This window comes from Dipodomys spectabilis, unplaced genomic scaffold (assembly GCF_019054845.1).
Source record: "Dipodomys spectabilis isolate Male_0828 unplaced genomic scaffold, ASM1905484v1 ptg000266l, whole genome shotgun sequence".
Taxonomy (NCBI): Eukaryota; Metazoa; Chordata; class Mammalia; order Rodentia; family Heteromyidae; genus Dipodomys; species Dipodomys spectabilis.
This window is the reverse complement of record NW_024870943.1, coordinates 6,493,266-6,520,995: the sequence shown is the minus strand read 5'-3', so window position 1 is coordinate 6,520,995 and position 27,730 is coordinate 6,493,266. Positions and strand designations below refer to the sequence as shown.

At 54.7% G+C, this 27,730-nt stretch overlaps 4 protein-coding genes across 5 annotated transcripts; 2 read left to right on the top strand and 2 right to left on the bottom strand.

Moving 5' to 3' along the window:
• Positions 1-2,273: 2,273 nt before the first annotated feature.
• Gipr (gastric inhibitory polypeptide receptor) lies at positions 2,274-11,311 on the top strand. The gene is made up of 15 exons (XM_042700227.1): positions 2,274-2,340; positions 2,710-2,837; positions 3,911-4,027; positions 4,587-4,686; positions 5,301-5,408; positions 6,175-6,278; positions 6,913-7,016; positions 7,150-7,294; positions 8,012-8,171; positions 8,355-8,415; positions 8,644-8,713; positions 8,845-8,933; positions 9,030-9,168; positions 10,954-10,995; positions 11,072-11,311. The coding sequence occupies exons 1-15, from the start codon at positions 2,274-2,276 to the stop codon at positions 11,288-11,290; spliced, it is 1,653 nt and encodes a 550-aa protein (XP_042556161.1). The 3' UTR covers positions 11,291-11,311.
• Positions 11,312-13,862: 2,551 nt separating this feature from the next.
• Snrpd2 (small nuclear ribonucleoprotein D2 polypeptide) lies at positions 13,863-15,373 on the bottom strand. The gene is made up of 3 exons (XM_042700521.1): positions 15,267-15,373; positions 14,417-14,596; positions 13,863-14,112 (listed from the first exon to the last, which is right to left on the bottom strand). Coding segments are annotated over exons 1-3 (357 nt in total). The 5' UTR covers positions 15,269-15,373; the 3' UTR covers positions 13,863-13,937.
• A 600-nt stretch (positions 15,374-15,973) lies between these two features.
• On the top strand, positions 15,974-21,934 carry Qpctl (glutaminyl-peptide cyclotransferase like). 2 transcript variants are annotated; one of them, XM_042700518.1, is made up of 7 exons: positions 15,974-16,237; positions 16,818-16,961; positions 18,020-18,301; positions 19,604-19,756; positions 19,875-19,974; positions 20,770-20,886; positions 21,339-21,934. In XM_042700518.1, the coding sequence occupies exons 1-7, from the start codon at positions 16,028-16,030 to the stop codon at positions 21,482-21,484; spliced, it is 1,152 nt and encodes a 383-aa protein (XP_042556452.1). In that variant the 5' UTR covers positions 15,974-16,027; the 3' UTR covers positions 21,485-21,934. The 2 variants fall into 2 exon arrangements, with proteins under 2 accessions (XP_042556452.1, XP_042556453.1); XM_042700519.1 differs by lacking the exon at positions 18,020-18,301.
• Positions 21,935-24,380: 2,446 nt separating this feature from the next.
• On the bottom strand, positions 24,381-27,277 carry Fbxo46 (F-box protein 46). Its single transcript, XM_042700563.1, has one exon. It carries the CDS (start codon positions 27,275-27,277, stop codon positions 25,460-25,462), a length of 1,818 nt encoding a protein of 605 aa, XP_042556497.1. The 3' UTR covers positions 24,381-25,459.
• Between the last annotated feature and the right edge of the window lie 453 nt (positions 27,278-27,730).

The window sequence follows — 27,730 nt, the reverse complement described above, 5'->3', positions numbered from 1 at the left end:
CCTCTCTGGTCCTCCAGGTTGGTGGATCTGGCTGCCTTTGTTGAGTGGGGCACTGGTGGCTCATGCCTGTCATCCTAGCAACTCAGGAGGATGAGATCTGAGGATCCCAGTTCGAAGCCAGCCTGGGCAGAAATGTGAGACTGTCTCTCTATCGCTTCCTCCCTGTGTCTCTGCCTTCCAGACCTCGTCTCTCTTCAGTCCGGAATCCCACAGGGCCATCTCTGTCTCAGTCCCTACAGGAAATCCTCCTTCCCATCTCTCTCTGCCTCATTTCTCCTGCACCATCTGCCAGCACCCCAGGTCCCCGCCTGCTCCCCACTGGTTTTGCTTGGCCAAGCAGCCTCATGGGGTTGGAGTGGGGGGGGTGCAGGAAGAGACAGAGACTTTCCAGATTCTTCCCTATCACCACATCCTGGGCAGGGGCATTGTCTGGTCAGTGCTGGGGGCGGCGGGGGGGGGGGGGGGGGGGGGAGGGATGGGTAGGTGAGAGCCAAGAACCAGAAAAGCAGTGACCAAGGAAAATGGAAAGAGAGAAGAGACAGACAGAGGTCAGAAAGGCAAAATGAGACAGGAGAGGAGGAAAGGCCTGGCAGATCAGAAAGACAGAATGTGGGGTTATTAGAATTTAGGAGAAAGGGCAGATTAATACCAATGAGAGATGCAAAAGGTAGGATGAAAGAGAGACAGAGACGATGGAAATAAGTCTGGAAAGAAAGACCAGGGAGAAGCTGGGGCTAGGAGAGGCAAATGCTAAATTTAGAGACAGGAAAAACAGAAGACCATGAATAGGGTTGACAGCTTGGGGAGCTGTGTCCCTGGGGTAGGGATGGACTGAGGGGCTGGGGTGGTTAGGAAGGCACTGGGCTACTTCTCTGACTCCAATTTCTAGAAAAGTGTGTGTGTGTGTGTGTGTGGTGCGTGTGTGTGTATACCAGTACTGATGCTTGAACTCAGGGCCTGGGTGCTGTCCCTTCAAAGTTAGTGCTCTACCCATTTGAGCCACAGCTCTACTTTTGGCTTTTTTTTTTTTTTTTTTTGCCAGTCCTGGGGTTTGCCAGGGCCTGGGGCTCTGCTGCTGAGCCTCTCTGTGCAGGGTTAGTGCTCTACCACTTGAGCCACAGCACCACTTGTGACTTTTTCTGTTTATGTGGTACTGAGGAATTGAACCCAGGGCTTCATGAATGCTAAGCAAGCACTCTACCACTAAGCCACATTCCCAACTTTTGTGTTTTGTATTGTTTTGTATGTTTCATTGGAGATGAATATCACTGACTTTTCCTGGCCCAGTCTGGCTTTGAACCAAGATCTTCAGGTTTCAGCCTCCTGAATAGCTGGGATTACAGGCATGATCCACCAAGCCTGGCTGTTTCTACACGTCTTAAACTGCAGAATCTGTTGGCTGCCCTCAGGATCCTGCTATCTGTCCCAGATCCTGTGGAACTTTATAGATTCAGGACAGCTGAGCTGGGCAGAGGCCAGTCTGGGGAGCCCCCCCACCCCCCTTCTCTTCCTGTCCTTCTCTGTCTCTCTCTTTCTAGATCTTTCTGGGCTTTGGTTTCTTTTTCTGTCTCTCACACCACCTCAGTTCTTCCTCTCCCTTTCCAGTATCCTCCCTCCCCGTTCCCCAGTGGGGTGACCTTTGGGCCTTCTTGGAACCCAGGAGACTCCCTCTCAACCCCAGCCTCTCCTTGAGGTGCCAGGCCATCTTAGACTCCCTTTCCTTCTCCTTTCCCAGGATCCACAGGGCGCCAGGAATGTGGAGCAGAGGGCAGGGAGCCCCCTAGGGGCCAGGCTACAAGGACCCCCCCACCCTCTCACCCCCACCCCTTCAGACTTGTCTCCTTCCAGCCTCTAATGCGAACATCACATCCCTTGTTATATTCCCTGCCCCTCCCAGGGCTCTGGGCCTCAGTTTCCCTTCTGCAAAATGGGCAGAGTAGGTGTGATCTCTGTCCCATTTTTTTTTTTCTTCTGGGTCCCAGGGGAGGGTGCACTCATCATGTGGATGGACGATGGAGGCTCTGGGGGGGGGGGGAGGACCCCGTAAGCAGTTCTCCCCTGACCCTGGACAGATGTTTCAATGTTTGTCCCCCTCTTTCCTCTCCCCCCTCCGCCCCCCCTGCATTGAGGGCAAAAGAAGAGCCTGGAAGAGACCTCATGTGATCTCCTTGATAATAGGGACCTCGGGAATTTTAGGGGAGCCTTGGACACCTGTGTGCATTTCTTTCAATCACCATCTCCCCTGTTCCTCTGCTCTGGACCCTGCTGAAAACATGGATGTGGGAGAAGACAGCTTCTGCCCTCCTGTGCTACACGAGACCCTGGCTCGCACACCATTCAGTGAGTGTGAAATGCATGTGGCCTTATGACTGGGAAGGTGGGGTTGTGTTCCTATGTGTGTGAAGCGTGCACAGCCCAGATGTGTGTGTGTGTGTGTGTGTGTGTGTGGTGTGCCACCTGTAGGTAGGTGACAGCCTGTCTGGGCGTGGTTGCAGTTGTAAATGGTGAATGAGAGCAAGGATCCGGGTGTGAGATTGGAGAGCCGGGTGTGATACGGTGTGTGAATGTGACAGTGGCTGGATGGGACCTGGGCACTGGGAGTGGGAGAAGGAGAAATCGGAGGGGGTCCTCTGGATGGACAATTCACAGGGACTCCACCGCCGTCTCGGTCCCCCTCTACCCCAGAGCTCCCCCCCTTCCCATCCTCAGTTCCGCCCTCGCCCCGCCCCCTCCAACCACCCCAGGCTGCCAGCGCGTGTCATCTCGTCCATCCAGAGCTCAGGGGAGACACGGGAGGCCACGGTGACCGGGGCGGCCGGAGAAAAGGACTGGGACAGGTGAGGGTAACCTTTCCCCGTCCCCCCCCCCGTTGTACCCCATTTCTCTTGCCCCCAACTCCCCTTCAAGTCTCTGCTCTGGGCCTCTTTCTCTCTCTAGCCCTGGCGCTCTGTCTCTGTCTCTCAGCTAGAGCCTTTGTCTCTTTCCGCCCCTCTGATCGGGTTTGTCTCTTGATGTCTCTGTCTTTATATCTCTCAGTCTCTAGTTTCTAGATGGCTTCCTTTGTAGACTGACATCCAGCTCTCTTCTCCCTTTCTGTCTCTGTCACGTCTCTACCTTCTTCGTCTCCTAGCCCACATCCTTATTTTTCCATTTTGGGTTGGTCTCTGGTCCCTTGCTGTGTCTGGTCTCGAAGTCTCTGTAAGTCTGTCTCGTGTGTCTTTGACTCCCTGCCTGTCTTTCTGGGGTTCTGAGATGGCCCCCTCTGCTTTGCCTCCCCCCTCCCTCCCACCCCGGGGCATTTGGGAATAGGCACTGGGGCCGGATGATTGGAAGGATTTTCGGGCATCTGGGCAGCTGCAGACTTAAGTCGAGCATCTCAGTCCTTGGATGCTAGGAGAGGGCTGCCCCCCACACTCGGCTTTATCTTAGCCACCGCGGGAGAAAGTTTTATCCGGTTGGGTTCCTTTCTGCAGATGTCAACAGCCACCTGGGTTGGGGAGGGTGCGGGTCCAGCTCCCCTCCAGGCTCCCAAAGTGGTCCCCAGGTGCCCAGAAGTTTCTAGGTCTAGACCGTTGGGAGACACTAAGGCTTTTTACCCTGCAAGGCTCTTGGGCAACAGCCCCCTCTGCAAACACCCCTCCCTTCCATCATTGCCACCCCAGCAACAGCTGGGAGAGGCCGAGCACCGCGCAAGGAGCGAGGCCCGGCCCGCCGCCCCGCCCATCAGCGCAGGCCACGCCCACCGCCAGAGGCCACGCCCATCGCGCAATCTCGGCCCGGGAGGCGAAGCCAGGGGACGGGGGGGGGGGGGGGGGGTGCAGCGTGGCGGGTCCACCTGTGTGCGGCAGGTGGGCTCTGGGGCTGGAGCCCGGGAGGGCAGAGCTCCTCATTCTGTCTCGGGACCCTCCAGCCCGACGGCTTCTGTGTGACCGGACCCTTGGCCGCCTTCATGATGCCAAATTCCCGGCCCCTGCGCTCGCTGCTGTTGCTGCTTCCTCTGTGGGGACTCCCACTGCGGAGGGCGGAGGTGAGGACCCCGGAGACACACGGAGCTCAAAGCTTGGAGGAAGGTCTGGAGATCGTTTTTTAAGTCTTCCTCCCCCAAAGAGGAAGACTGTTGTTGCCCCTTGCGCAAACCCAGGTCTTTTTGTTTTTCTTGATGCCTGTCCTGGGGATTGAATTCAAGCACTGGGCACTGTCCTTTAGCTTTGTCGTGGTTTATTGGAGATAAGAGCTTCTCGGATTTATTTGTCTATCTGGGCTGGCTTCGAACCGCGATCCTCAGATCTGAGCGTCCAGAGTAGCTGGGATTTCCAGGCGTGTGCCACCAGCACCCGATTTCCATCCACCACCCCAAATCCTAATAAGGCCCAGCCACTCCCCTCTTCAATTGCCCTGAAGGTTTGCCACGCACGTCCCATAGCAAATCTCTTGACGACTTCCTAAGCACTTCCCACCCCTAGGCCACCCAGGACCCGGAAAGCCCCTCTAAGGATGCTCCTGGCCTGGCTCAACCAAGCTGCTTGAGAATGTGGGGGGAAGGTCGGTCTGGGAGGGGGCGGGTCCTCCCTGCTGTCTCCTCCTAGACAGGCTCGGTGGGGCAGACGGCGGGGGAGCTGTACCAGCGCTGGGAGAGGTACCGCCGGGAGTGCCAGGAGACCCTGGAGGCCTCGGAGCCACCTGCAGGTGTGGCAGGGGGACTGGGGTCGGGAGGGAGAAGCTGAGCCCGAGAGGGGTGAGCTTCGGTAGGCGCGACCTAGATCTTAGGAGAGCCCTGGGAAGAAGCTTGAAATGGGAGGAGTCCTGGACGGGACCTGCACCATCCAGGGGTTTGGGCGGGGCTTGAGATCGATGGGCGGAGTCTAAAAGAAACGGGCGGGGCTTGGCATCGATGGGTGGGCCTTAAATCTTAGGAGAGCCCTGAGAAACTTGAATGGGAGGGCCGTTGGGCGGGGCCCACAAGTTGGTGGGCGGGGCTTGGTCTGGATGGGCGGGGCTTAACTAATAGAACCTTGGGCACCTCGAAATGGGAGGAGTCTTGGGCGGGTCCTGCCCTGGAGTGGGGCGGGGCTTTTGTAGAATGGAGGGATTTGTAAATGGGACTTTCCTAGTGGGGGGAGCTTGGAGGATGGGTGGAGCCTCGAGGGATGGTGGGCGGGGCTTGTGGCCCAGTAAGAATCTGATCTGTTGCTGAGGGTGGGCGGAGCCACAGCAGAGAGCTTGTCCTAGATGGGAGAAGCACTGGGTCCACCGCTCTGTGGGTTGCTCTGCAGCATCTGCCTTCCCTGTCTACCCCTCAGGCCTCGCTTGTAATGGGTCCTTCGATATGTATGTCTGCTGGGACTATGCTGCACCCAACGTCACTGCCCGAGCGTCCTGCCCCTGGTACCTGCCCTGGCACCGCCATGGTGAGGCATTCCCTGGGCCCCTTTACACCCAGACATCATGCCCCCCCCACCCCTTCCTCCTCTCTGTCCTCTGCATGATACTGTCTGGCTAGCTATTGTTGCATCTGCCCTGTTACCCATTTCTCTAAGCTACGTTGATATTCCTATGTTGCTCTCCCTCTCTCTCCCTCTATTTTTAAACTCAGGGCTTAAACTCAGGGCTTGGCATGCTTGTTATTTTTTTTCACTTGATGCTGGCGCTCTACCACTTGAGCTGGAGCTCCATTTCTGGCTTTTGCTGGTTATTTGGAGGCTTTGCATGCCTGGGCTGGGTTGGATCATAATCCTCAGATCTCAGCCTCCTGAGTAGCCAGGATTACAGATGTGAGCCACCGACATCCAGTTTCTAGATTTACTTTTTTTTTTTTTTTAAGATAAGAGTCTTACTATTAGGTTAGACTAGCCTAGAACTTGATATTCTTGCCTCAGTTTCCTGAGTGTTGGGATTACACAGGTGTACCACGATGCTTGGCGCGCTCTCTCTCTCTCTGAATCTGTCCATCTGTAGGCATCTTCTTGGTCTAACATCGCAATGTATCCTGGGACAGCTTATTTAACTTTTTTGTGACTCAATTTCCCTATTTATAAAATGGGGTTCATGCTACTGCTGTCTACATCAGCTTGCACGAGTATTAAGTTAAGGCTTAATCATCATCATCACCACTTAGACTCTCAGTGCCCGGGTTCACACTCTCTTTCTCTGACCCTTTCCCTGGTTCTCCCTCAGTGGCTGCTGGCTTTGTTCTCCGTCACTGTGGCAGTAATGGCCAATGGGAACCTTGGAGAGACCATACTCAGTGTGAGAATCCAGAGAAGAATGAGGCCTTTCAGGTAAGAAGAGGGGAGGGGCCCAGGTGAGGATATCTGGGGGAAAGTACCCAGATACCCCCCACCCTCCCAGCCTCAGGCCATATCTGAAAGGCCCTCATGAGGTTTAGGACTCTGGGTTGCAAGTAATAAAAACCCCACTGAGACTTTCTTCAAGGAGATCAAAGAAAACAACACAGTATATGGCAACAGCTTCAGGTACAGCAGGATCCAGGGACTCAAAAGACATGGTGGGGAAATCTCAAACCATATGCCTGTTTTTGTCTGTGCTGGTCGCATCTTTTCTGTGCAGTGGAGAAGTTGGCCCCCAGTAGTGTTTTTGGTTCACATCGTATCAATCAAGCAACAACTTTTACCATGTCTGAGCTTCCTTTTCAATAACTCCAGCATCTTGCTCCAGAACTCTGTGTGTGTGTGTGTTAGAATGTTCCAATTGACTGGTAACATGCCCCACCCTTGAGCTGAAATGTGGGAGTCAGCCCCACTTAAACAAGGGTAGTAGTGTCTCAAGAAAAAATAAGCACCCAGGGCAGGAATACAGAGGAAAGGAAAACTAGAAGAGGGAAGCAGGCAATATCTGTCTCTGGGGTGGAAAAGCTAAACCTTGTTGCCTTGTTTCCTTTGCCTCTCCTGCCAGGACCAAAGACTGATTTTGGAGCGGCTGCAGGTCATGTACACTGTGGGCTACTCGCTGTCCCTTGTCACGCTGCTGTTAGCTCTATTCATCTTGAGTTTCTTCAGGTGGGATTCCCATGAGGTGGCCAGGGTCCCCTGGCCTCCACTCATTGATGGCTGATAGGAAGGGTTGGCAGGGACTTTATTTGGCTGGGGATAGCCCTTGAGGGGTGACAAGTTACCCTGTCAAATCCCTTAGGCGGCTGCGGTGCACTCGTAATTACATCCACATGAACCTGTTTATGTCCTTCATGCTTCGGGCCGCAGCCATCCTCACTCGTGATCGACTCCTGTCTGCACCTGGCCCCTACCCTGGGGACCAGACCCTTACACTGTGGAAGCAGGTACGCACCCTTCCCATCCCAACAGCTTCTTCTGGTGGGATCTCTAAGTTCCCATCCATCCTTCCCTCCATTCATTTATTCATTCATTCATTTATTATTTATTTATTTATTTTCGGGCTTGAACTCTGGGCCTGGGCACTGTGCCTGAGCTCTTCAGCACTCTCTATCACTTAAGCCACAGCGCCACTCCGGTTTTCTGGTGGTTCGTTGGAGATGAGAGTCTTGCGGACGTTCCTGCCTGGGCTGGTTTTGAACCTCCATCCTCAGATCTCAGCCTCCTGAGTAGCTAGGATTACAGGCGTGAGGCACCAGCGCCCGGCTTCTCCATCTGTTCTTGTTGTCTACATGATTCGTGGTTCCCCTCCACATTTGGAGAGGGACAATCAGCCTTGCCATCACTGAACTCTCCACCTTAATTGGGATTTTCCATTACCTCTCCCTCACTATCTCACCCATCATTAGACTTTTCTGCCAATGCGAGAGTCCACTTACCTCAGGTGAGAGGCCAAGGTGGAAGAAATTGGTGATAGTGGGGGGCGGGGGCGGGGAGAGTTGGTGGAATATGAGTCTCATAAACTTTCCTGCCTGGGCTGACTTCGAACTGATCTCAGCCTCCTAAGTAATTAGAATGACAGGCTCTGAGGGACCAGGTGGGAGAAAGGCTGGGTCCTTGGCGGCCACCCTAACCCCCCCTGCCTCTCTTTGTCTGCTTCCCAGGCCCTGGGTGCCTGCCGCACGGCACAGATTATAACCCAGTACTGCGTGGGCGCCAACTACACGTGGCTGCTGGTGGAGGGCATGTACCTGCACCACCTCCTGGTGCGGGTGGGCGGCTCGGAGGAGGGGCACTTCCGCTGCTACCTGCTCCTGGGCTGGGGTGAGCCTCGACTCCCTCCCTGTCCGGCCCAGCACACGTGGGACTGCCCGCGGGTTTACCCAGGGGGTGGGTCTCTTCCCCACCCAGCAGAGGGATTCCGTGGGACCTGGGCCTGGCCAGGGGCCTGTGCGTGTGTGCTGACGGCTGCGGCGGGGTGGGGGGCGGGGGTCGGGGTCTGCACAGGGGCCCCCGCGTTTTTCGTCATTCCCTGGGTGATCGTCAGGCACCTGTACGAGAATACGCAGTGAGTGGCAGGCTCGGGGGCGTGGCTTGGCTGGAGGGCGTGGCTTAGCGGAGGGGCGGGACGACAGGAGGGTCTTGGGCTATGTGTGGGCGGGGCCTGAGCAAATTCCCGGGCGGGGCGGGGCCTAGGGGGCGGGCAGGCCGGAAGTGGGCGGAGCCCTGCGAGCGCTGCCCGGGACCCCGCGTCTTGAGGGGGGCTTTCTGTCTCAGCTCTACCCTGTCCCCCCAGGTGCTGGGAGCGTAATGACGTCAAGGCCATTTGGTGGATCATCCGCACCCCGATCCTAATAACCATCTTGGTACGGTCGGTCCCGCTTCCTCTAGGCTGTGCTCAGGGATTTCAGGTTCTGGGGAGCAGGGGCCACCTCCTGCCCCCCCCCGCACCCCCAGAACGGGGATGGCGTCTGGCTCAGCCTCTCTCCCCTCGCAGATCAACTTCCTCATCTTTCTCCGAATTCTTGGCATCCTTGTGTCCAAACTGAGGACACGACAGATGCGCTGCGCAGACTACCGCCTGCGGTGAGAGGGCAGGGGTCAGGGGTCAGGGAGAGGGTCGGTGAGGGCCGGGGCGGGGAGGGGGGGGGCCTGGGGACCACCGCCGCCCTCCGTCCCCAGGCTGGCTCGCTCCACGCTGACGCTGGTGCCCCTTCTGGGAGTCCACGAGGTGGTGTTTGCTCCGGTGACCGAGGAACAGGCGCGCGGCGCCCTGCGCTTGGCCAAGCTTGGCTTTGAGATCTTCTTAAGCTCTTTCCAGGTGCTCAGGCCGGGGGTGGGGGGGGTAGTGGGGGGGCCGCCTCCCCGCCACCGCCAGGCCCACAACATTTACTCATTAATGCCACAATACAATCGGCTGCGCTGGGGGGGTGGGGGCAGGACGGGGTGGAGAGGAGGCGTAGCCGCAAGGCATCCTCGGAGGTACTGACTCTTAGTGAGAAGCGAGGGCTTCGAACCACGGTCCAAATGCAAGTTCAGACACTTCCTAGTCATCTTTCAGAAAGAGACCAATGCCCGGTGCAGAATCCCTGACGTGGAAGCTGATGTGATGGAGGAAGGCCAGGATGCCTGAAGTTTAGGAGACAGAAGCCAGAAGCAGGGAGAAGGAGAAGGATGAGGATAGAGAAGGGAGATTAGGGGCCAAACTTTTCTACAAAAGGGAGGATGTGACTATGTTAGATTTGAACAGGATTGTGGGAAATAGTAAGTAATGGGTTTCCAACTCGTTTCACCAGCTTGCTTGCTGGGCTGGAGCTATACTGCTTGTGCATTGCCCCCACCCTGGTATTTTGTTAGTTTCTTTGGGGATGGAGTCTTAGGGACTGGCTTTTAACTAGGATCCTCCAGATCTTATCCTCCTGAGTAGCAAGAAGTGTGTGCTCTCTGCTCATTCTCTTCCTTCCTTCTTTCCCGTCTTTCCTTTCTTTCTTTCTGACAGAATCTCAGCATATAGCTAGCCTAGGCTACCCTCATCCCCAAACTTAAGCCCATCCTGCTTCAGACTCCTTAGTGCTAGGATTATTGGAATGCCCCACCCTGCCCTGGCTCCACTTTATTTAAATCTAGCTATAGAAAATGCATGCAATAGTTAACTTATGGTATATAATCTTGACATATGTGACTAAGAAAAAGAGAGCTGAGAGTGTGGCTTAAGTAGTACAGCTTGCATTGCAAACTAGTCTCTGAACTCAATCCTCAATACAGAGAAAGAAAGAGAGAGAGAGAGGAGAGAGAGAGAGAGAGAGAGAGAGAGAGAGAGAGAGAGATTTGGCCAGCTTCTTCAGCTGCTACCTGTACAATTGCATTTTCCAAACTACAGAGAGCTGGTGTGTGAATCCATGATTATTTGCCTAGGGTACACACAAGTCCTTGGGTTTGACCACTAGCACTGCAAAACAAAGAGTATCTGAGGCCAGGGATGTGGCTGAAGTGGTGGAGCAGCTGTCTAGCATGCAGGAGGCCATGTGTTCAATCCCCACACTGCTAACATCAGAGAACAAATAACAATCCAGATGAAGAAACTGAGACACAGGGTTAAGTTAAGCAGCCTGCCCAAAGGGTATTAAGGGGGCAATAAGATTTCTTGCATCCAGGCTTTCTGCAACTTAGGCCCCCTGTTTTTAGTCCCTGGTGCCCTGCTCCCTTCCACCCCCTGACTGGCTGGGTCGAGCTGGAAGCCATTGGACAGGGGTCCTCAGTATATGACTATGGTGATGACAGCACAAGTGTAGGCAGGGTTAGCAGTAAGGAAAGGAGCGGCTCTATGCTGTCCCCCAGTTTTTTTTTTTTTGGAGGGGTCTGGTCGTGGGGCCTGAACTCTGGGCCTGGGCGCTGTCCCTCAGCTCTTCAGCTCAAGGCTAGCACTCTACCACTTGAGCCACAACACCACTTCTGGCTTTTTTCTTTTTGCTTATGTGGTGCTGAGGAATCGAACCCAGGGCCTCATGCATGCAAGGCAAGCGCTCTACCACTGAGCCACCTTCCCAGCCCCCTGCTCCCCAGTTCTGATCTGACCCCTGCCCCTCCCTCCCCCTCTCCCCCGCAGGGCTTCCTGGTCAGCATCCTCTACTGCTTCATCAACAAGGAGGTAGGGAGAGGCCCGCCCGCGCCCCCTGGCGGCCGCGCGGGGCACGGCGCCGCCGCTCAGCCCCCGGCCCTTGCAGGTGCAGTCCGAGATGCGGCGGGGCTGGTACCACCGCCGCCTGCACCGCAGGCTCAGCCAGGAGTCCCGCCAGCCGCTGCCGCCGCCCCCCAGGCGCCCCTCCCAGGCCGTGCCCCGCAGCGGGGGCCCCGGAGAGATCCCCATCGGCCGCACCTTGTCCTCGGGGGCCCTGCCAGGACATGACAACGAAGCCAGTAGGATCTCGGAAAGTTACTGCTAGGTAACTGGAAATCCTGTTTGCCGTGAGCACTCATTTCACTGAGTGCCTGCTGTGTGCCAGCCAGCCTTGGCTTGGGGGGGGGGGGACGCTGGGGAAATGGGGGAGAAGGAAACGGAAGATGAGGTCCCAGCTTTTCTGGACGTCAGAGAGGAACGAGGGAAACTGATGAGCAGAAATCACGCAGTGATGGCTGATGGAGAGAATTTAGAAGGGGCCTGGGGTGCTCGCAGCCGGCCTGATGGAGGGGAAGGAGAGAGAAGTGTGATTCCGAGAACATGATTCCAGGCGGAAGGAACAGCATGTGGAACGATCCCGGGGCAGGAAAGGCCTGGGCGCTAAGAAAAGGTGGGGTAAGGCAGAGCCACTGTTGGGGAAAGTGGGATTTCATTCCACGCACACTGGACCTTTAGCAGGGCCTCTCAGGGCTCCCGTTTTCAGTCCTCCTGGCCCCTGTACGGGAGCAGATGTCAGGGGAGCGGTGGGAATCAGAAGGGGGCACTGTAGGCTGGAGGTGATGGTGGCTGGATGAATGGAGACGTGGGGAAGCCGTGGGCTCCGGAGGTGGGGAGGAATTGTGAATGGATCTCACGAGGAAAAAGGGAGATGAAGGAAGAGCCCTGGGTTTGAGCAGGGGAGAGGAAATGCAGGGAGATTGGGGCCAAGAGGGGGTACAGTCTGGGTCTCTGGGCCTGTCAGGCAGGCAATGCCTGTGGGAGACCTAAGGGGTCTAGAGCTGGAGGACACTGGACAGGAGAGGCTGAGGATGCAGAGGTGTGTTGATGCTGACGAAGGCCACGAAAGGCAGGCCTGGGAGCTGGGAAGAGAACACAGGCCCCACGCTCTTGACATGGCGGCTCTTGGGTACTGGGAACATTTAGGAAGCCCACAACCTCATCAGGGCTAAAATTAGCCATATGTATGAGGACTCCTAAATTGCTCAGTTAATGCCTGGGTACTGTGTTTTCCCTGGGGACCCCAGCTCTGTGAACAGATGTGCCCCCACAACTTGGAGCCTTTGTATACAATCTCCCCCAATTCAGGTTCTGGTGGGGTGGGGGGACTTAGGTAAAGCCCTGGGAGATGAAGTTTTAGGAAGCTGTTGTTTGCTTTCTGGGGTGGGCCAGGCCACAGTGGGCTAAAGTGGGCTGTGTGGCTGGGTTGGGGGGTCTGCAGTGGTTGCACAAGAAAACATGGACCCAGTACTATTGTCCCCCGTGTGAGAACCCCAAATGAGAATATTACATGTAATCCTGATATTGACCTAGTTAAGACATACATACATTAAAATTGTAAGTGTGTGTATGTGTGTACATTCCATTCTTTTGAGAGCTGCTCGTTAGAAAGGCAGGATAGAAATGATAAAGCCAGCCGGGTGACTGCACTCACGCCTGTCATCCTAGCTATTTAGGAAGCTGAGATCTGAGGATCACAGTTCAAAGCTGGCCCAGGCAGGAGAGTCTGTTACAGAGACTCTTCTCATCTCCAATTAGCCACCAGAAAACTCAAAGTGATGCTGTGGCTCAAAGTGGTAGAGGCTAGCCTTGAGCAAAAGAGCTCAGGGACAGTGTCCAGGCCCTGAGTTCAAGCCCCACAATGGACCAAAACTTAGAACAGGGTTGCTTCTTGCTTTTTTTTTTTGGGGGGGGGAGAGGGGAAGGGGGTGCCAATTGTAGAGTTTGAACTCTGAGCCTGGGTGATTTTGTGCAAGGCTAGCACTCTACCAGTTGAGCCACAGCTCCACTTCTGGTTTAATTTTTTTTTTTTGTAGTTCAGTGAAGGTAAGAGTCTCATGGATTTTCCTGCCCAGGCTGACTTTGAACCGAGATTCTCAGATCTCAGCCTCCTAAGTAGTTAGGATTACAAGCCTGACCCATGGCATCTGCCTTTTTTTTTTTTTAAATAAAGGCTTGCTTATCTCAGCTGGGATGATTCTTAGCTGTCTCTTGGAAAACTCCAACTGCTCTTATAGAATTGAGGGTGTGGCTGAGGTAGAGCACCTGCCCAGCAAACTTGAGGCTCTTACTTCAAATCTCATTATTCTGCTTTCCCCCAACTGCTGTTTTCCTCTGAGAATCTGGCTATGTGGACCAGGCTCATTTTGATTTCATTATCCCCCTTTCTCTACCTCTGGAGTGCTGGGATTACAAGTATGCACCAAGCACATACACGCCAATTTCTTTGCACTTCTTTACACTTCCGGATGTAACAGGTACCATGATGGCCAAGCCCCAAGTTTAAGTCCCAGAAAGAGCATGTGTGTGCGCACACACATAAAGAACCTGTCTCCCCTTCTGTCTCAGGAGGAAGGTTTTGGGGGAAATCTCTAGAACATGGGTTAATCTGCAGTGCCACACACAGGGCTTGGCACACAGGCTGAAGGCCCAAATAGCAAAAAGACAAGGATTTGGGGGCAAGAAAACTTCATATCCAATGGGTCCACTCCACAGCCAGGAAGCAGAGGCCTGGATAGGGCAGACCCACACCTTTCCACTTGCTCAGCAGCCAACCAGCATTCAACAGTTGCCCCCATCCACCCTACTCATCAGGCCCCAGGAACAGACGTGCAACAGTAAGAAAAAAAAAAAAAAAAGGACTTTATTCCCATCACAAAAGGCAGATCTTTGCGCAGGGGGGGGCGAGGCTGCCTCTACTTGCCCGCGATGAGGGGGTTCCGCAGGACCACGATGACTGAGTCCCCGCGCAGGAACATCTTGGAGATGTAGCGGTCCTTGTTGACCGGCTTGGACTTCTTCTTGCCCTTGCCGCTCTTGGGGACCTCAGTCCACATCTCCTTTACATTCTCCAGGACCATGTTGCAGTGCCTGGAGGGGGCGGGGTGTCAACCGAAGGCCAGGGGCTCTCCCTGCCCGGCTCCTGCCTGGGACTACAGCCTCTGCTGTTGCAGGGGAAGGTGTGCCCAGAGGGCAGCTGACTGCTGCTGAGGCAAAGCTGGGATCAACCCTGGGCAGGCTGGACTTCGGAGACACCAAACCCACCTCTGGCACACCCCAAAGCTGGCAGGACAGCCACACTTGTGGTTCCTAAAAAACCTGTTCCTTCAGCTTGGGGACAGAGCCAACCCCCTCATATCCTCCCCCCCCCACCCCCACACACACAGCTGCTCACCTGTCAAAGGCTTTCACCCGGCCTAGGAGCTTCTTGTTGTTCCGGCAGTTGATGAGTACCTGGGTGTTGTTCTTGACTGACTGAGTAAGCACTGAGAGTGGACCTGTGTTAAACTCCTCCTCCTCCCGCTTCTGCAGCTCCTCCGGGGTCATCTCACTCTTGGGCTTGTTGAGGAGGCTCCTGAATAGGCAGGTAGGCAACGCACAGGTGAGAGGAGCTTAGGCAGGGAGAGGGAGTGAACATGACTCCAGCCAAAGTGCTCCCCAGCTCCATCAACGATAACCCCACCAATCTAGTTGTGAACAACAAAAACAACACTACTTGAGGTTCCATAGACTCTTCTCTTCCTCTCACATCCGACATCAAATCCAACAGCAAACCCTACCATCTGCCTGTCAAATATACAAATATTCTTTCCAGAGCTTAAACGGACGCTTGCTTTCTCCTTCCCAGGTTGGGTTTGAATCGCGAATCTCAGATCTCAGCCTCCAGAGCAGCTAAGATTACTCGTGTGAGCACGAGCCCCTGGCTTAAATCATGGTTTCTACTGGTCCACACTTCTCTCCCCAGATTCATTACTCGCAAAATAGTTTTCCCTTAGTTTTTCTCTCAACAAAACGGAGTATCTGAGGGAGCCGCAAGCCCGTGACGGGACACAACAGTCCCGGGTGTCGAACTCATGGATCGGTCATCAGTCAGAGGCCCAGGCCCGTTCTCATCAGGAGAAAAGAACTCCACTTGAGGCCTAGGATTTCCACCCGCCGCCACAGCCCAGATGCCTCCATCCTTAACCAGCTAAATTTGCACCCTCAACCCCACTCCCACTGCCTAGGCCCAGTCCCGGACTCACATGGTGGCGGCGGCTCCCGCTAGTCGCTGGCGTCTCCGCGTTGCCTCAGCCTCAGACCAGAGAGGAGGAAGGCGTGACTTCCGCTTCCGGGGGCGTACTTCCGTGGGCGCACGCGCAAATCCAACCAGTGGGTGGGGGCGTGGCCTGTTTCCATAGCGACGCCCAGCCCGCTGTGCAGTGATGGGGGCGGTTGTTAAAAGCTTTTGAGTCAAACGGCTCATTCTGGGCCCTGCCGGGAAGATGTTCACGAGCGTAGAGAGGAAAAGAAAGGCGGTTTTATTTAGATTGCGGTAGAATGGTGTAAGTCGAAAGCGGGAAGTACTCATTTCCAAATGCCCGCCGGCCTTGCCCTAGGAGGCGCGGTCTCGACGAAGCCAATCCTCTCTTTGCTTCAGCGATTGGTACCGCCTCCTTCGGTTCCTGGATGGTCCGTGGGTTTGTCAATTGATCTTTTCGACCAATCCCGAGCCCACATCCGGGAGGGGCATGGTTCTGAGAGCGGGAGATCCAATGTTTTCCACGACTAGAAGCTAACCATTGGCTTTCCCGCTCCGCGGAGGCGGACCCTCGCCCAGGCGCTCCCTTTTGGGTTGTGCAACCCTCGGGGGAAGTGGGGGGTGACCAACCCCAACATCCCCGGGGAGGTCGGTAGGCGTGTCCTCAGGATGCGCGCTCCCATTGGTTTCGCTGCTTGAGGGGTGGAACTTGGCTGGGCCTGAACTAGCTCCGCGGTCTCCCACCGGCTTGCGGGCCACGCTGTCATGCGTTCGGGGGGCCGCGGGCGGCCCCGGCTCCGGCTTGGGGACCGGGGTCTCATGGAGCCACCTTCACCCCGCAAGCGCCGCCTGCTCCCCCGCGTGCAGCCCTTGCCCCTGCTGCTGCTGGCGCTGGCGGTGGGCACCGCGTTGCTCATTCTCTGGGGCGGCTGGCGCCGATGGAACGAGGAGCTGGCGCGGGGCCGGGAGCACCGGGTGAGGTTGGGCGGGGGGGGGGGGAGTGGATGACGGGGGGGCGGGGGGAAGGTGAAGGGAACCCCGGTTCCCTCCTGCCCCGTCCCCTGAAGTCTCGGGTTGACGTGGCTGTATCGGATGGCCCCAGCCGCAGGTGCCATCTCCTTTTTCCGTCCATGGAGCGCATGCCCCTTTATCCACAGACTAAGGCTTTGGGAGCTTTAAAAAAAAATCTTAATTTTGTAATCGTCATTTTCCTGCTCCTCCCCCTTAAGAGGAAGAGTCTGGAATATAGCAAGATTGGGAGAGCGGGGTTCTACCTATGCCTCGAGTATTCGGAAGAAAATCTCTCTCTCTCTCTCTCTCTCTCTCTCTCTCTCTCTCTCTCTCCTTGGATTTATTTTTCCTTCAGGACTGAAGTGGGCTGGACCGACCCGATGGGACTAAAGAGGGACTTTTTCCTGATTTATGCTAAGCATCGCTTATACCTAGAGGAGGTCGCCAGCTTCTCTGTGGGCAGCAGGGCCTTGGGGTTTAGCCTGCATGCGGGACTGCTCTCATCCTTCTCATCTCCATCTTCATCTCCACTTCCCACCCCCAGGCCCCGCTGATTGGAAGCCTCCCGGAAGCCAAGCTGCGGATGGTGGTGGGACAGCTGGACCCACAGCGACTCTGGGGGACGTTCCTGCGCCCCCTGCTGATTGTGCGCACCCCGGGTAGCCCAGGCAATCTCCAAGTGAGGAAGGTAAAAGGGTCCAACATCCAATCCCTGACCCTCCAGGGTGCGATCCAACAGCTAAGAGGCAGAGAATTCTGTGATGACCCTAGAGATCCATGATGGTATAGACACCCCCGACTCCCAAACGCTACATTACCTTCCCTCAAAGGTTTACTGAGTTAAGCACAGGTCACCAGCGGCCCCTTGAGGTGAGAACCAATATGATCTTCATTATGCAAATGGGAAAACTGGTTAACCTCCTCAGGCCTCAGTCTGGATCATGGGATTGGCTCATGAGCTTTACCCACCCATAGGGTCCCTAGAACATCGTATAGCACAAGTAAAAGCTCTTTAAACCTGAACATTGGTAGCTCCTGCGTGTCATCCTAGCTATTCAGGAGGCTGAGATCTGAGGATTACAGTTTGAAACCAGCCTGGGCAGGAAAGCTGCTGAGACTTTTTTTTTTTTGCAGTCCGGGGGCTTGAACTCAGAGCCTGGGCACTGTCCCTGAGCTGCTTTTTTGCTCAAGGCTAGCATTCTACCACTTGAGCCACAGCGCCACCTCTGGCTTTTTCCATTTATGTGGTACTGAGGAATTGAACCCTTGCTTTATGCATGCGAGGCAAACACTCTACCACTAAGCCACATTCTCAGCCTGGTGTGACTTTATCTCCAGTGAACCAGTAAAAAGTCAGAAGTGGAAGTGTGACAAATGGTAGAGTGCCAACTTTGAGTGAAAAAGCTAAGGGACAGTGCCCAGGCCCTGAGTTCAAGCCCCAGTACTGGGGCACATGTGTGCATGCATGTTACTCCTGCACATGTGAGCTAGCACGCACGCACGCGTGCACACACACACACACACACACACACACGGGGCTAAGAGTAAGCTGTGATGTCTTGTTGACATTAAGAGGTGAGGTCACCCCAACAGCTGAAGCTCAGGAAGAATCCATGTCAAAGCAGTAATTTACACCAAAGTAGGGCTTTCAGGTCAACCTGACTTTTCCATATGGCTCAGGTCACGTGACCGTTCCCCCCACTTCCCCAGTCCCTGTCCACCCTCCCATCTCTCTCTCCCCACTAGTTCCTGGAGGCCACGCTGCGGGCCCTGACAGCAGGTTGGCATGTGGAGCTGGATCCCTTCACGGCCTCGACACCCCTGGGGCCATTGGACTTTGGAAACGTGGTGGCCACCCTGGACCCAGGAGCTGCCCGTCACCTCACCCTGGCCTGCCATTACGACTCGAAGTTCTTCCCTCCCGGGTCTGCCACCTTTGTGGGGGCCACAGATTCCGCTGTGCCCTGTGCCCTGCTACTGGAGCTGGCCCAGGCCCTAGATCTGATGCTGAGCAAGGCCAAGCAGCAGGTGAGGCCAGGGTGGGGCCAGAGGGAGAGATCATCTCCACCCTGAGCCAAGTCCCTGCTCTCCTCTGCCTTTGTTGTGTTTCTCATCTTCTGACACATTACATTGAGCCGTGGGAGTCTTTCTAACCCCTGAATGTCAGATCCTGTCATGCCTTTCCCCAATCCTTACCATACCCCGCTACAGCATCCTAGGCCTAAAATAATGTCCTTATGTTACATATTACGTTATGTTACATATTAGGTGAGCTCTCATCCCTGACTCTGTCCCAGCCACACCCATATCCCCAAGTCTCTCAAACCTACCCCAGGGCACTTGCACTTGCTCTTTTTTTTTCTTTTTTTTTGGGGGGGGGGTTCCGGTCGTGGGCCCTGAACTCTGGGTCTGGGCGCTGTCCCTCAGCTCTTCAGCTCAAGGCTAGCACTCTACCACTTTAGCCACAGCGCCACTTCCGGCTTTTTTCTTATGTGGTGCTGAGGAATTGAACCCAGGGCCTCGAGTATGCAAGGCAAGTGCTCTACCACTGAGCCACCTTCCCAGCCCCACTTGCTCTTGCTCTTTACACAGCACGTGGACTACTTTAGTTATTTACATTTTTATTTTTGTCAGTCATGGAGCTAGAACTCAGGGCCCTGGGTGCTGTCTCTGAGATTCTTTTGCTCAAGGCTATTACTCTACTACTTTTGAGCCACTGTGCCACTTCTGGTCTTCCGGTGGGTCATGGGAGATAAGTCTCATGGAGGCTGGGAATGTGGCTTAGTGGTAGAATGCTTGCCTAGCATGCATGAAGCCCTGGGTTTGATTCTTCAGTACCACATACACAGCATAAGCCAGTAGTATTGCTGTGGCTCAAGTGGTAGAGTGTTAGCCTTGAGCAAAAGAAGCTCAGGGACAGTGCCCAGGCCCTGAGTTCAAGCCCCAGGACTGCCCCCCCACCAAAAAAAACCCTGGCTGTATACACTTTTTCTGGGGGGGGGGGGGGTCCGGTCGTGGGGCCTGAACTCTGGGCCTGGGCGCTGTCCCTCAGCTCTTCAGCTCAAGGCTAGTGCTCTACCACTTGAGCCACAGCGCCACTTCCGGCTTTTTTTCTTTTTGCTTATGTGGTGCTGAGGAATCGAACCCAGGGCCTCGAGCATGCAAGGCAAGCGCTCTACCACTGAGCCACCTTCCCAGCCCCCTGGCTGTGTACTCTACAGGTCACAGTGTATGAGCAAGGACACCTGACTTGCCCGACCTGGCTGTGCAGGCGGGCAGGCCTGGAGACCGAGGGCCACACTGAGCTGGCCTCCGCCCTCTGTCCTCCAGGCAGCTCCAGTAACCCTGCAGTTCCTCTTCTTGGACGGGGAAGAGGCGCTGAAAGAGTGGGGACCCAGGGATTCCCTTTATGGGTCCCGGCACCTGGCCCAGCTCATGGAGTCCATACCCCACAGCCCTGGCCCCACGAGGATCCAAGCTATCGTAAGACTGGGAGACCCACACTGGCCTCTGGGAAGGGAGGGAGAAGGTTAAGGCCGAGTTACCAGAATCCCACGGCCCCTTCCAGTCCTGGCCCCCCTTCCCCTCTCTCTTCTCCTAGGAGCTCTTTGTGCTTCTTGATCTCCTGGGAGCCCCAAACCCCACCTTCTACAGCCATTTCCCCCGAACCATCCGCTGGTTCCAGCGACTAAGGAGCATTGGTAAGTGGGGGGCCCCCCCCCAGCACCCAAACTTCCTTACAGTCCTGGTCTTTGTAAGGAACCAGGGCAGAGTCACAAACATCCCATGGATGAGATGTGTAGGGATTATAGAACGGGGCTCTGGCAAGAGCCAGTCCTGGTTTCAAATCCTGGGTCTGCCTCTTAGCAGCAGCGGGATTTCAAGCAAGTTGCTCATTTCACTGTAAAATGGTCATGATGCCAACACTAATAAAGGTACTTTATGAGCCAGGTGTGGCGGTGCACGCCTGAAATCTCAGCACTCCAGAGGCCAAAGCAGGATTACAAGTTCAAAGCCAGTCTAGGCTACATAGTGAATTCTAGACCAGAGGGAGACAGAGGGAGAAACTGGTCTCAAAAACAAATGCCCTGGGTGTGGTGGCTCACACCTGTAATCCCAGCTACTCCAGAGGTGGTGATCAATTTAAGGTCACCAGTGGCTCATGCTTGTAATCCTAGCTATTGAGGAGCTTGAGATCAGAGGCTTGAGGCTTGAAAGCCAGTCCCAGGTGGAAAAGTCTTCAAGAACTTCATTGCCAATTAAATAGCAAAAAAGCTGGGTTGCAGGCATGGTTAAGTAGTCCAGCACCTGCTCTGAGCAGGCAAGCCAAGCCATGTGAGAGCACGGGACTGATTTGAAGCCCTAGTATTGGCTGTTGTACATATAAAAATATGTACAACTGGTTTGTGTTGGCGTGAGCAGTGCATTGTCTCTGGGAGCCTTGGCTCCCTCCAATGCTGAGGACTGATCCTTGTTCTCTGACGCAACACCTTCAGAGAAACGCCTGCACCGGCTGAACCTCCTGCAGTCTCACCCCCAAGAGGTGATGTATTTCCAACCTGGAGAGCCCCCTGGCTCTGTGGAAGATGACCACATCCCCTTCCTCCGCAGAGGTATGTGTCCAGTACAGGGAGGGATGGGGTACAGGGCCCAGCAAACTACACCCAGGGCTCAGGCCTGCTATCCTAGTTGCTCAGGAGATTCAGAGCTGAGGATCATGGTTCAAAGCCAGCCCAGGCAATAAAGTCCACAAGACTTATCTACAATGAACCACCAAAAAGTTGCAAGTGGGGCTGTGGCTCAAGTGGTAGAGTGCTAGCCTTGGGCACAAAAAGCTCAGGGACAGCATCTAGGCCTTGAGTTCAAGCCCCACTATTGATATAAGAAAAAAAAAATCCAACAAAACAAGGAAGCCATACTTCCTGGCCCTGACCACTTTCCAGGACCAGGACTAGAGGCAAGCTGCTTAACTTCCGGGTCTTGATCTGTCCATCTGTAAAATGGGGTTATCTCTGGGTGAACACTGGATTGGGACAGGCCTGACCGGCATCTCTCTTCCCTTCAGGGGTCCCGGTGGTCCACCTCATCGCCACGCCCTTTCCTACTGTCTGGCATACTCCTGCAGACACTGAGGCCAATCTCCATCCACCCACGGTGCACAATCTCAGCCGCATCCTGGCTGTGTTCCTGGCTGAGTATCTGGGGCTCTAGGCTGGAGGGGACAGTACCAGAGGAGACCTTCCTCCAGAAGCACCCCCCAGTGGACAAGTCCAGATCTACCTCAGGAGTGGCTTTGTCCTCACCTATCCCGTCAGCTCCTACTTGGGTCAAGGCCACTTCAAGGACACAGAAGGGACCACAGAATGGATGTCGAACAGGGTGGTGAGACGAAGAGTACGAGTTTGGCCCCTGCTCTTGGGTCCACAGCTATACTGGAGGTTTCCATGGACCAGATGCTGAGCTTTTAGCCAGCAAGGGCTGGTTTGGCTTCTTGTGGTTGGGCTAGCAACCAAACCCAACCAAATGAATTCTTTCGGCTTATGCTTTCCTCTCTGCCCAATCTACACAATGACAGTTTTGCTACTGCAGAATCAGGAACAGAAATGAAAGGCCAGCTTCTAGAAGACAGGTTTTCTCTGATCCAGTACGCCACTGCTTGAATGAGGGATCAAAGATCAAAGTTCTAGTGCGAGACGTTAAATGCATCCTGGTGACACAAGGCAAATTTCCAGTCAGGCAAGAGAACTGTAGTGGTTCCCAATGCACTTCAATAGGGAACCCTTTGAACTGGGAAGCACAATCACAGAACAAGGGTACCTGAGAAGATACTTTGAGGAAGCTCCATGTTCAGCAAGTTTAGTCAGAATATATCAGATGAAGCTCCATTTCTTCCTTCATCAAACCATCCTTTTTTTTTTTTTGTGAGGAAGTGGGAGTGGAACTCAGCCTGGCAAGTGCTGTATCACAGGTTCTTTTAATTTTGTTTTTAAGACAGGGTCTAGCTGCTAGGTTTGTGGATCTAACCATCCTGCCTCTTGTCTCTCAAGGAGCTGGGATTAAGGCTTGTACAACCACGCTTGGACTCCTAAGTCCCAACTGCAGACCTACTGAAGCAGGACTTCAGGGAGGGGCTGAATACATGAGAGAATCTTGATCATGAGTTTGGGACACGGTATCTTAAAGGCCACAGGTTGGTACGTGCTCAGCTGTCTAAAACACCCCAGAAGAGAGGAAAGCAGGCTGGGGGTGCAGCTAGGTGGTAGCATTTTACTTAGCTTTTTGCTGCTTAATGGGAGAAGAGTGTCACAGACCTTTCTGCTGGGGCTGGCTTCAAACTTTGATCCTCAGATCTCAGCCTCCAGAGTAGCTAGGATTATAAACAAGAGCCACCAGTGCCCGGCTTGAATTATTGGTTTTTAAGATTCAGAAAATGAAAAAGAGAAACCAATTCCCAAAAACCACATCACTGGGCTTTCATAGCATGGTGTATAGGAGGACTGCTTTTTTTTTTTTTTCTTCTAGTATTGGGGTTTTGAACTCAGGGCCTCATATTTGCTTGGCAGGTGTTCTACCATTTGAGCCATGGCTCCCAGCAGCAACTCTGCCATGTTTTTTTTGTTGTTTTTTTTTGGGTCCGGTCATGGGGCCTGAACTCTGGGCCTGGGCGCTGTCCCTCAGCTCTTCACCTCAAGGCTAGTGCTCTACCACTTGAGCCACAGCACCACTTCCTGCTTTTTTCTTTTTGCTTAAGTGGTGCTGAGGAATCGAACCCAGGGCATCAGGCATGTAAGGCAAGCGCTCTACCACTGAGCCAACTTCCCAGCCCTCTGGCATGTCTTTAAGCATTATTAATCTTGCCTAATTCTTCCCCTTCCCCCATCAGATCTTACTCTATCTCCATAACCTTTCTTCATGTTTTCTCAGGGTTTGTGCGTGTGTGTGTGTATGTATGTGTGTGTCTGTACTCTTATTTTTCTCACCACCTTTAATTCAATAAACTTTTCATCAGTTGTGTTAAATTTACTGTTTAACCTGGCCACTGACTTTTTGTTGTTTTGTTTTGTCAGTCCTGGGCCTTGAAATCAGGGCGTGGGTTCTGTCCTTGAGCTCTTTTTGCTCAAGGCTAGCTTTCTACCACTTTGAGCCACAGTGCTACTTCTAGTTTCCTGGTGGTTAATTGGAGATAAGAGCCTCATAGGGACCTTCCTGTCCAGGCTGGCTTTGAACTGTGATCCTCAGATCTCAGCCCCCTGAATACCTAGATTACAGGCATGAGCCACTAGTGCCCAGCTAGGCTACTGAGTTTTATCCATGACTCTTTAAAGAGCAATTAATAGCTGAGTACCAATGGCTCATGCCTGTAATCCTAGCTACTCAGGAGGCTGAGACCTGAGGATTGCAATTTGAAGCCAGCCCAGATTTTTTTTTTTTAATAAAGAAATAAAAATCTTATAGAGCTGGGAAGGTGGCTTAGTGGTAGAGTGTTTGCCTGGGTGAAGCATGAAGCCCTGGGTTCGATTCCTCAGTACCACATAAACAGAAAAAGCCAGAAGTGGTGCTATGACTCAAGTGGTAGAGTGCTAGCCTTGAGCAAAAGAAGCTCAGGGACAGCACCTAGACTCTGAATTCAAGCCCCAAGACTGGCATATATAAATAAATAAATAAATGAATAATTAATAAAAAATCTTGAAGTTAGTACTATTTTGTGATTTTAAGATCCAAACCAAGCCGGGGTGCTGGTAGCTCATGCTGGTAATCCTAGCTACTCAGGAGGCTGAGATCTGAGGATCGCAGTTCCAAAACAGCCCAGGCAGGAAACCCTGTGAGACTCTTATCTCCAATAAACCACCAGAAAACCAGAAGTGGTGCTGTGGCTCAAGTAGTAGAGCGCTAGCCTTGAGCTGAAGATCTGAGGGACAGCGCCCAGGCCCAGAGTTCAAGACCCACTACCAACAAAAAAAAAAAAAAACCAATCCAAATGAGTCACAAATAACCCAAGTATAGGGACTTGTACCCCACCCTACCCCATCTTTTCCACTGCCTGGCACTCGGGCCCACAGCTCTCTTCCTCCCGAACCCTTTAACATAAAGACCAGTCTGGACCCAGCCTTATAAATATTGACTTTATAGAAAGGACCAATTCAAAATCGGTCAGATGCCACGTGCTAGAAGCTTCCAGAACAACAATGAGAAACCAAAACCAAAAGGAAAATTAAAAAAAAAAACAAAAACATTAACAGAATGAACAAAACAATACCCCAGACCGAATGGCCTGAAGACCTAGATCCCAGTTGACTGAAAGATTTCTAAGGAAATGGAGCTGGGGTCAGAGATCCCCAACACCTCAAGAAGTACCTGGAGTGGGAGAGGGAAAAACCACCTAGAAATTCAGACCCACAGTCCTGGTGCTCTGCCCCCACCACCACACCCGCGCGTATAAGAGCCAGGGGAAGGTTTCACAGCATTATGGGGGGAGGGGAGGGGGCAAAGCAGAGAGCAACAGCTTAAAACCACAGAAGCAAATTTCTAGATTCTGGGGTTTTATTCCTTTCCCCCCCTATAGGGGAAGGAGAGACTAGTAAATTAGAAGATAAGGGAAAAAAATGGATTAAAATTTTTTTTTCTATTAATGGAGAAAACCATCTAGAAACAGCCATGAAAAAGTACCAAATTCAACTTATGATCTGGTGGCCCCCCTTAGCTGTGGGGTGGCGGGGTGTTCAGAGGGGCCAGCTCTCTGGGGAGGACACAGCCTCAGAAAAAAAGATGAGGGAGGCCTGGGGAGGAGCAGGGCCAGCCCTGGGGAAGCCTGGGGTGGTACCAAAATTAGCTGCCATCTGTTCCCGGCTGGTGGGTGGGTAGGTGGGGTTCCCTGGGGCATAGCATGGGGAGGGGGGGCGGTTCCATAGTTTTGAGATGCTGATTTTTTTTTTTTTAAAAGAACCCGCCCTGTGTCAGAGTCCGTTGCTCTGAAGAGTAGAAAACCCCACAAGGTTTTTCTCGGTTCACCCCCAAACCTGATTTCAGTTCTGTGCTGGTGGGGTGTGTGTGTATGGAGGAATCAACATTGCCTGGACTTTGGGGGGGTGGGGGAGGGTGTTGGCTGGTGGCTCAGCCCGTCTCCCCAGCTTCTTGGCCAGAGGGGGAAGAGGTGGGTATGGCGGGCACCCCCGCCCTCCCCCAGCTTCACCTCCCCTCCTCCCGCCCCACCCGGCCCGCTCCGGGCCCGTGGCAGGGCAGGACCCAGTTATTGTCGTGCAGGCCCAGGCGGCAGCCGGGTGTCTCGCGGTCAGCTCGGCGGCAGCACATCCAGTAGGAGCGTCCGTAAGGCAGGTCGTGGTGGTAGGGCTTGGGGTGCCAGCGGCAGAGCGACACGTCGCCCTTCTCGTACCTCTTGCGGCATTGCTTGCAGGGGTCGTCGCGGTAGAGCGGGTCCCGGCTCCACAGGGAGTCCGTGGCGCGCACGCCGAACGCCTCGATGATGCCCTTGAAATGGTGGCAGGTACATTTGAGGGCGGCCAGGGCCCGGGTGGGCAGGAAGCTGAAGATCTTGACCAGGACGTGCTCGGGCAGCAGCAGCATGTACTGCCGGGGCTCCAGCAGGCGCTGGATCTTGAAGCGGATCTCCAGGAAATCGTGGGACACGTGACGGTACAGGCGGCACAGGGATGTGTCGGCTGGCCCCTCCGTGTCGTCGGGGCCTGTCACCGCGCTCGAGGTGTCTGTTGGGGGTGGCTCGGGGGGCCCATCGGGCCCCCGCGACTGGAGGAAGAAGAGCTGGCCCGGTGGGGGTGGCTCCTCGGGGCTGACGGTCAGGCACACCGTCTCTTCCTTCACGTTTTTCGTGCCATCCTTGCCAAAGAAGATGCACTCGTCCACCACGCCTGTCACCACCACGTCCACATGGAAGCCCGATGCGCCGCAGTCCCGGGCTGGTGGAGGAGGGGGTGTCGGGGGGGTGTCCTCTGGCCTGGAAGGAGCTGGGGTCTCCCCCTCGCTAGCTTCGTCCGCCCTGGCCAGCAGGAACTCCACGTTGCTGGGCAGGGCGTCCCTAGAGGGGCTGATGAGCTGGTACAAGTCACAGGTGATCTTGTCCTTGGCTCGTGCCCCAGGGCCTGGGCTACCAGGATAGGTACAACCAGGACGGCCCCCGCCCGCGCTGGTCAAGCTGCCATCGGCTGCCCGGGACTCGCGGCCATTGGAGATCCGGAAGGCAATCCGCACTTCCCCAGGCCCCGGCCCAGGCCGCTCCTCCTTGCGGAGGCCCTTGGTGGGAGGACTGTCCCTCTGGGCTTCAAAGTGAGCCACCGCCTCAGCCACGCGACTACAGTCACCGCCACCACCACCGGACCGCCGCTCGGACCCCAACCCCTTGGGGGGCCCCCCCTGCTCGGCTGACACAAAAACCACGGGGGCCGGGGCAGTGGGCCGTGGGTACGTCTGCAGGGCCAGGGCAGCCCTCTGTTCCACCAAGGCCACCATCTCGGCCACCGAGAGCAGGTCCACATCGTCCCCAGCTGAGCCTGGGCCCCCCTCGGCAGCTGGGGAGCCCTCCTGGCCCCCTGGATCTGGAGGAGCCTTGGTGGGTTCAAGACAGCGCCTCCTCCGCTTGGCCTTGGAGCTGTCGCTGCCCCAGTGCCCTTTGACCTTCATGGAGCTGGCCCGGCTGCCTCCTCCACACTGATGGGCCACAAAGAAAGCCACTTTCTCCTTCGTGTTGCCAGGCTTGATGACGTACCACGTGTCCAGCAGGACCCGACCCTCATCACCAGCTGCGGCTGCGGAGAGGAGTGGAGCATGCTGGGAAGCGGGAGCCTCTGAGGCCAAGGCAGGCGGCGTGTTCTCTGAGTGGGCAGGCCCATGGTCGGGCTCGGGGACGCTGCCAGGCTCTGGGCAGGTAGCTGGCTTGAGGCCCCCAGAAGGTGGCCGTGGCTGGTTCTGAGAGTAGGTGCCAAATGGCCGGGGACACCAGAGCTGGAAGGGCAAGAGGCCACTGCGGTCCATTCTGGGGGAAGATGGCCAACAGGCAGGGGGGTCACGGCACCTCTGGACCAGGATGGAAATGGGACCTGCAGACAGGAAAGAAATAGATGAGGAGCTGAGAGAATAGTCTTACCTCCCTGGACCAGCAAAGGGAACCCCTAGACCAAATTAGAGCTTCAAGAACTCTGATTTGAGCCATGCCTGTCATCCTAGCTACTCAGGAGGCTGAGATCTGAGGAATGTGGCTGGAAGCCAGCCCAGGCAAGAAAGTCCCCCTGAGACTCTTATTTCCAATGAACCACCAGAAAATGGGAAGTGGAGCTATGGCTCAAAGTGGTAGAGCCTTGAGCAGAAGAGCTTAGGGACAGCACCTAGGCCCTGAGTTCAAGCCCCACAACTGACACACGAAGAAAGCCCATTTCAGCCTGGTGTAGTAGTGTACTCCTATAACCACACTTAGGAGGCAGAGGCAGG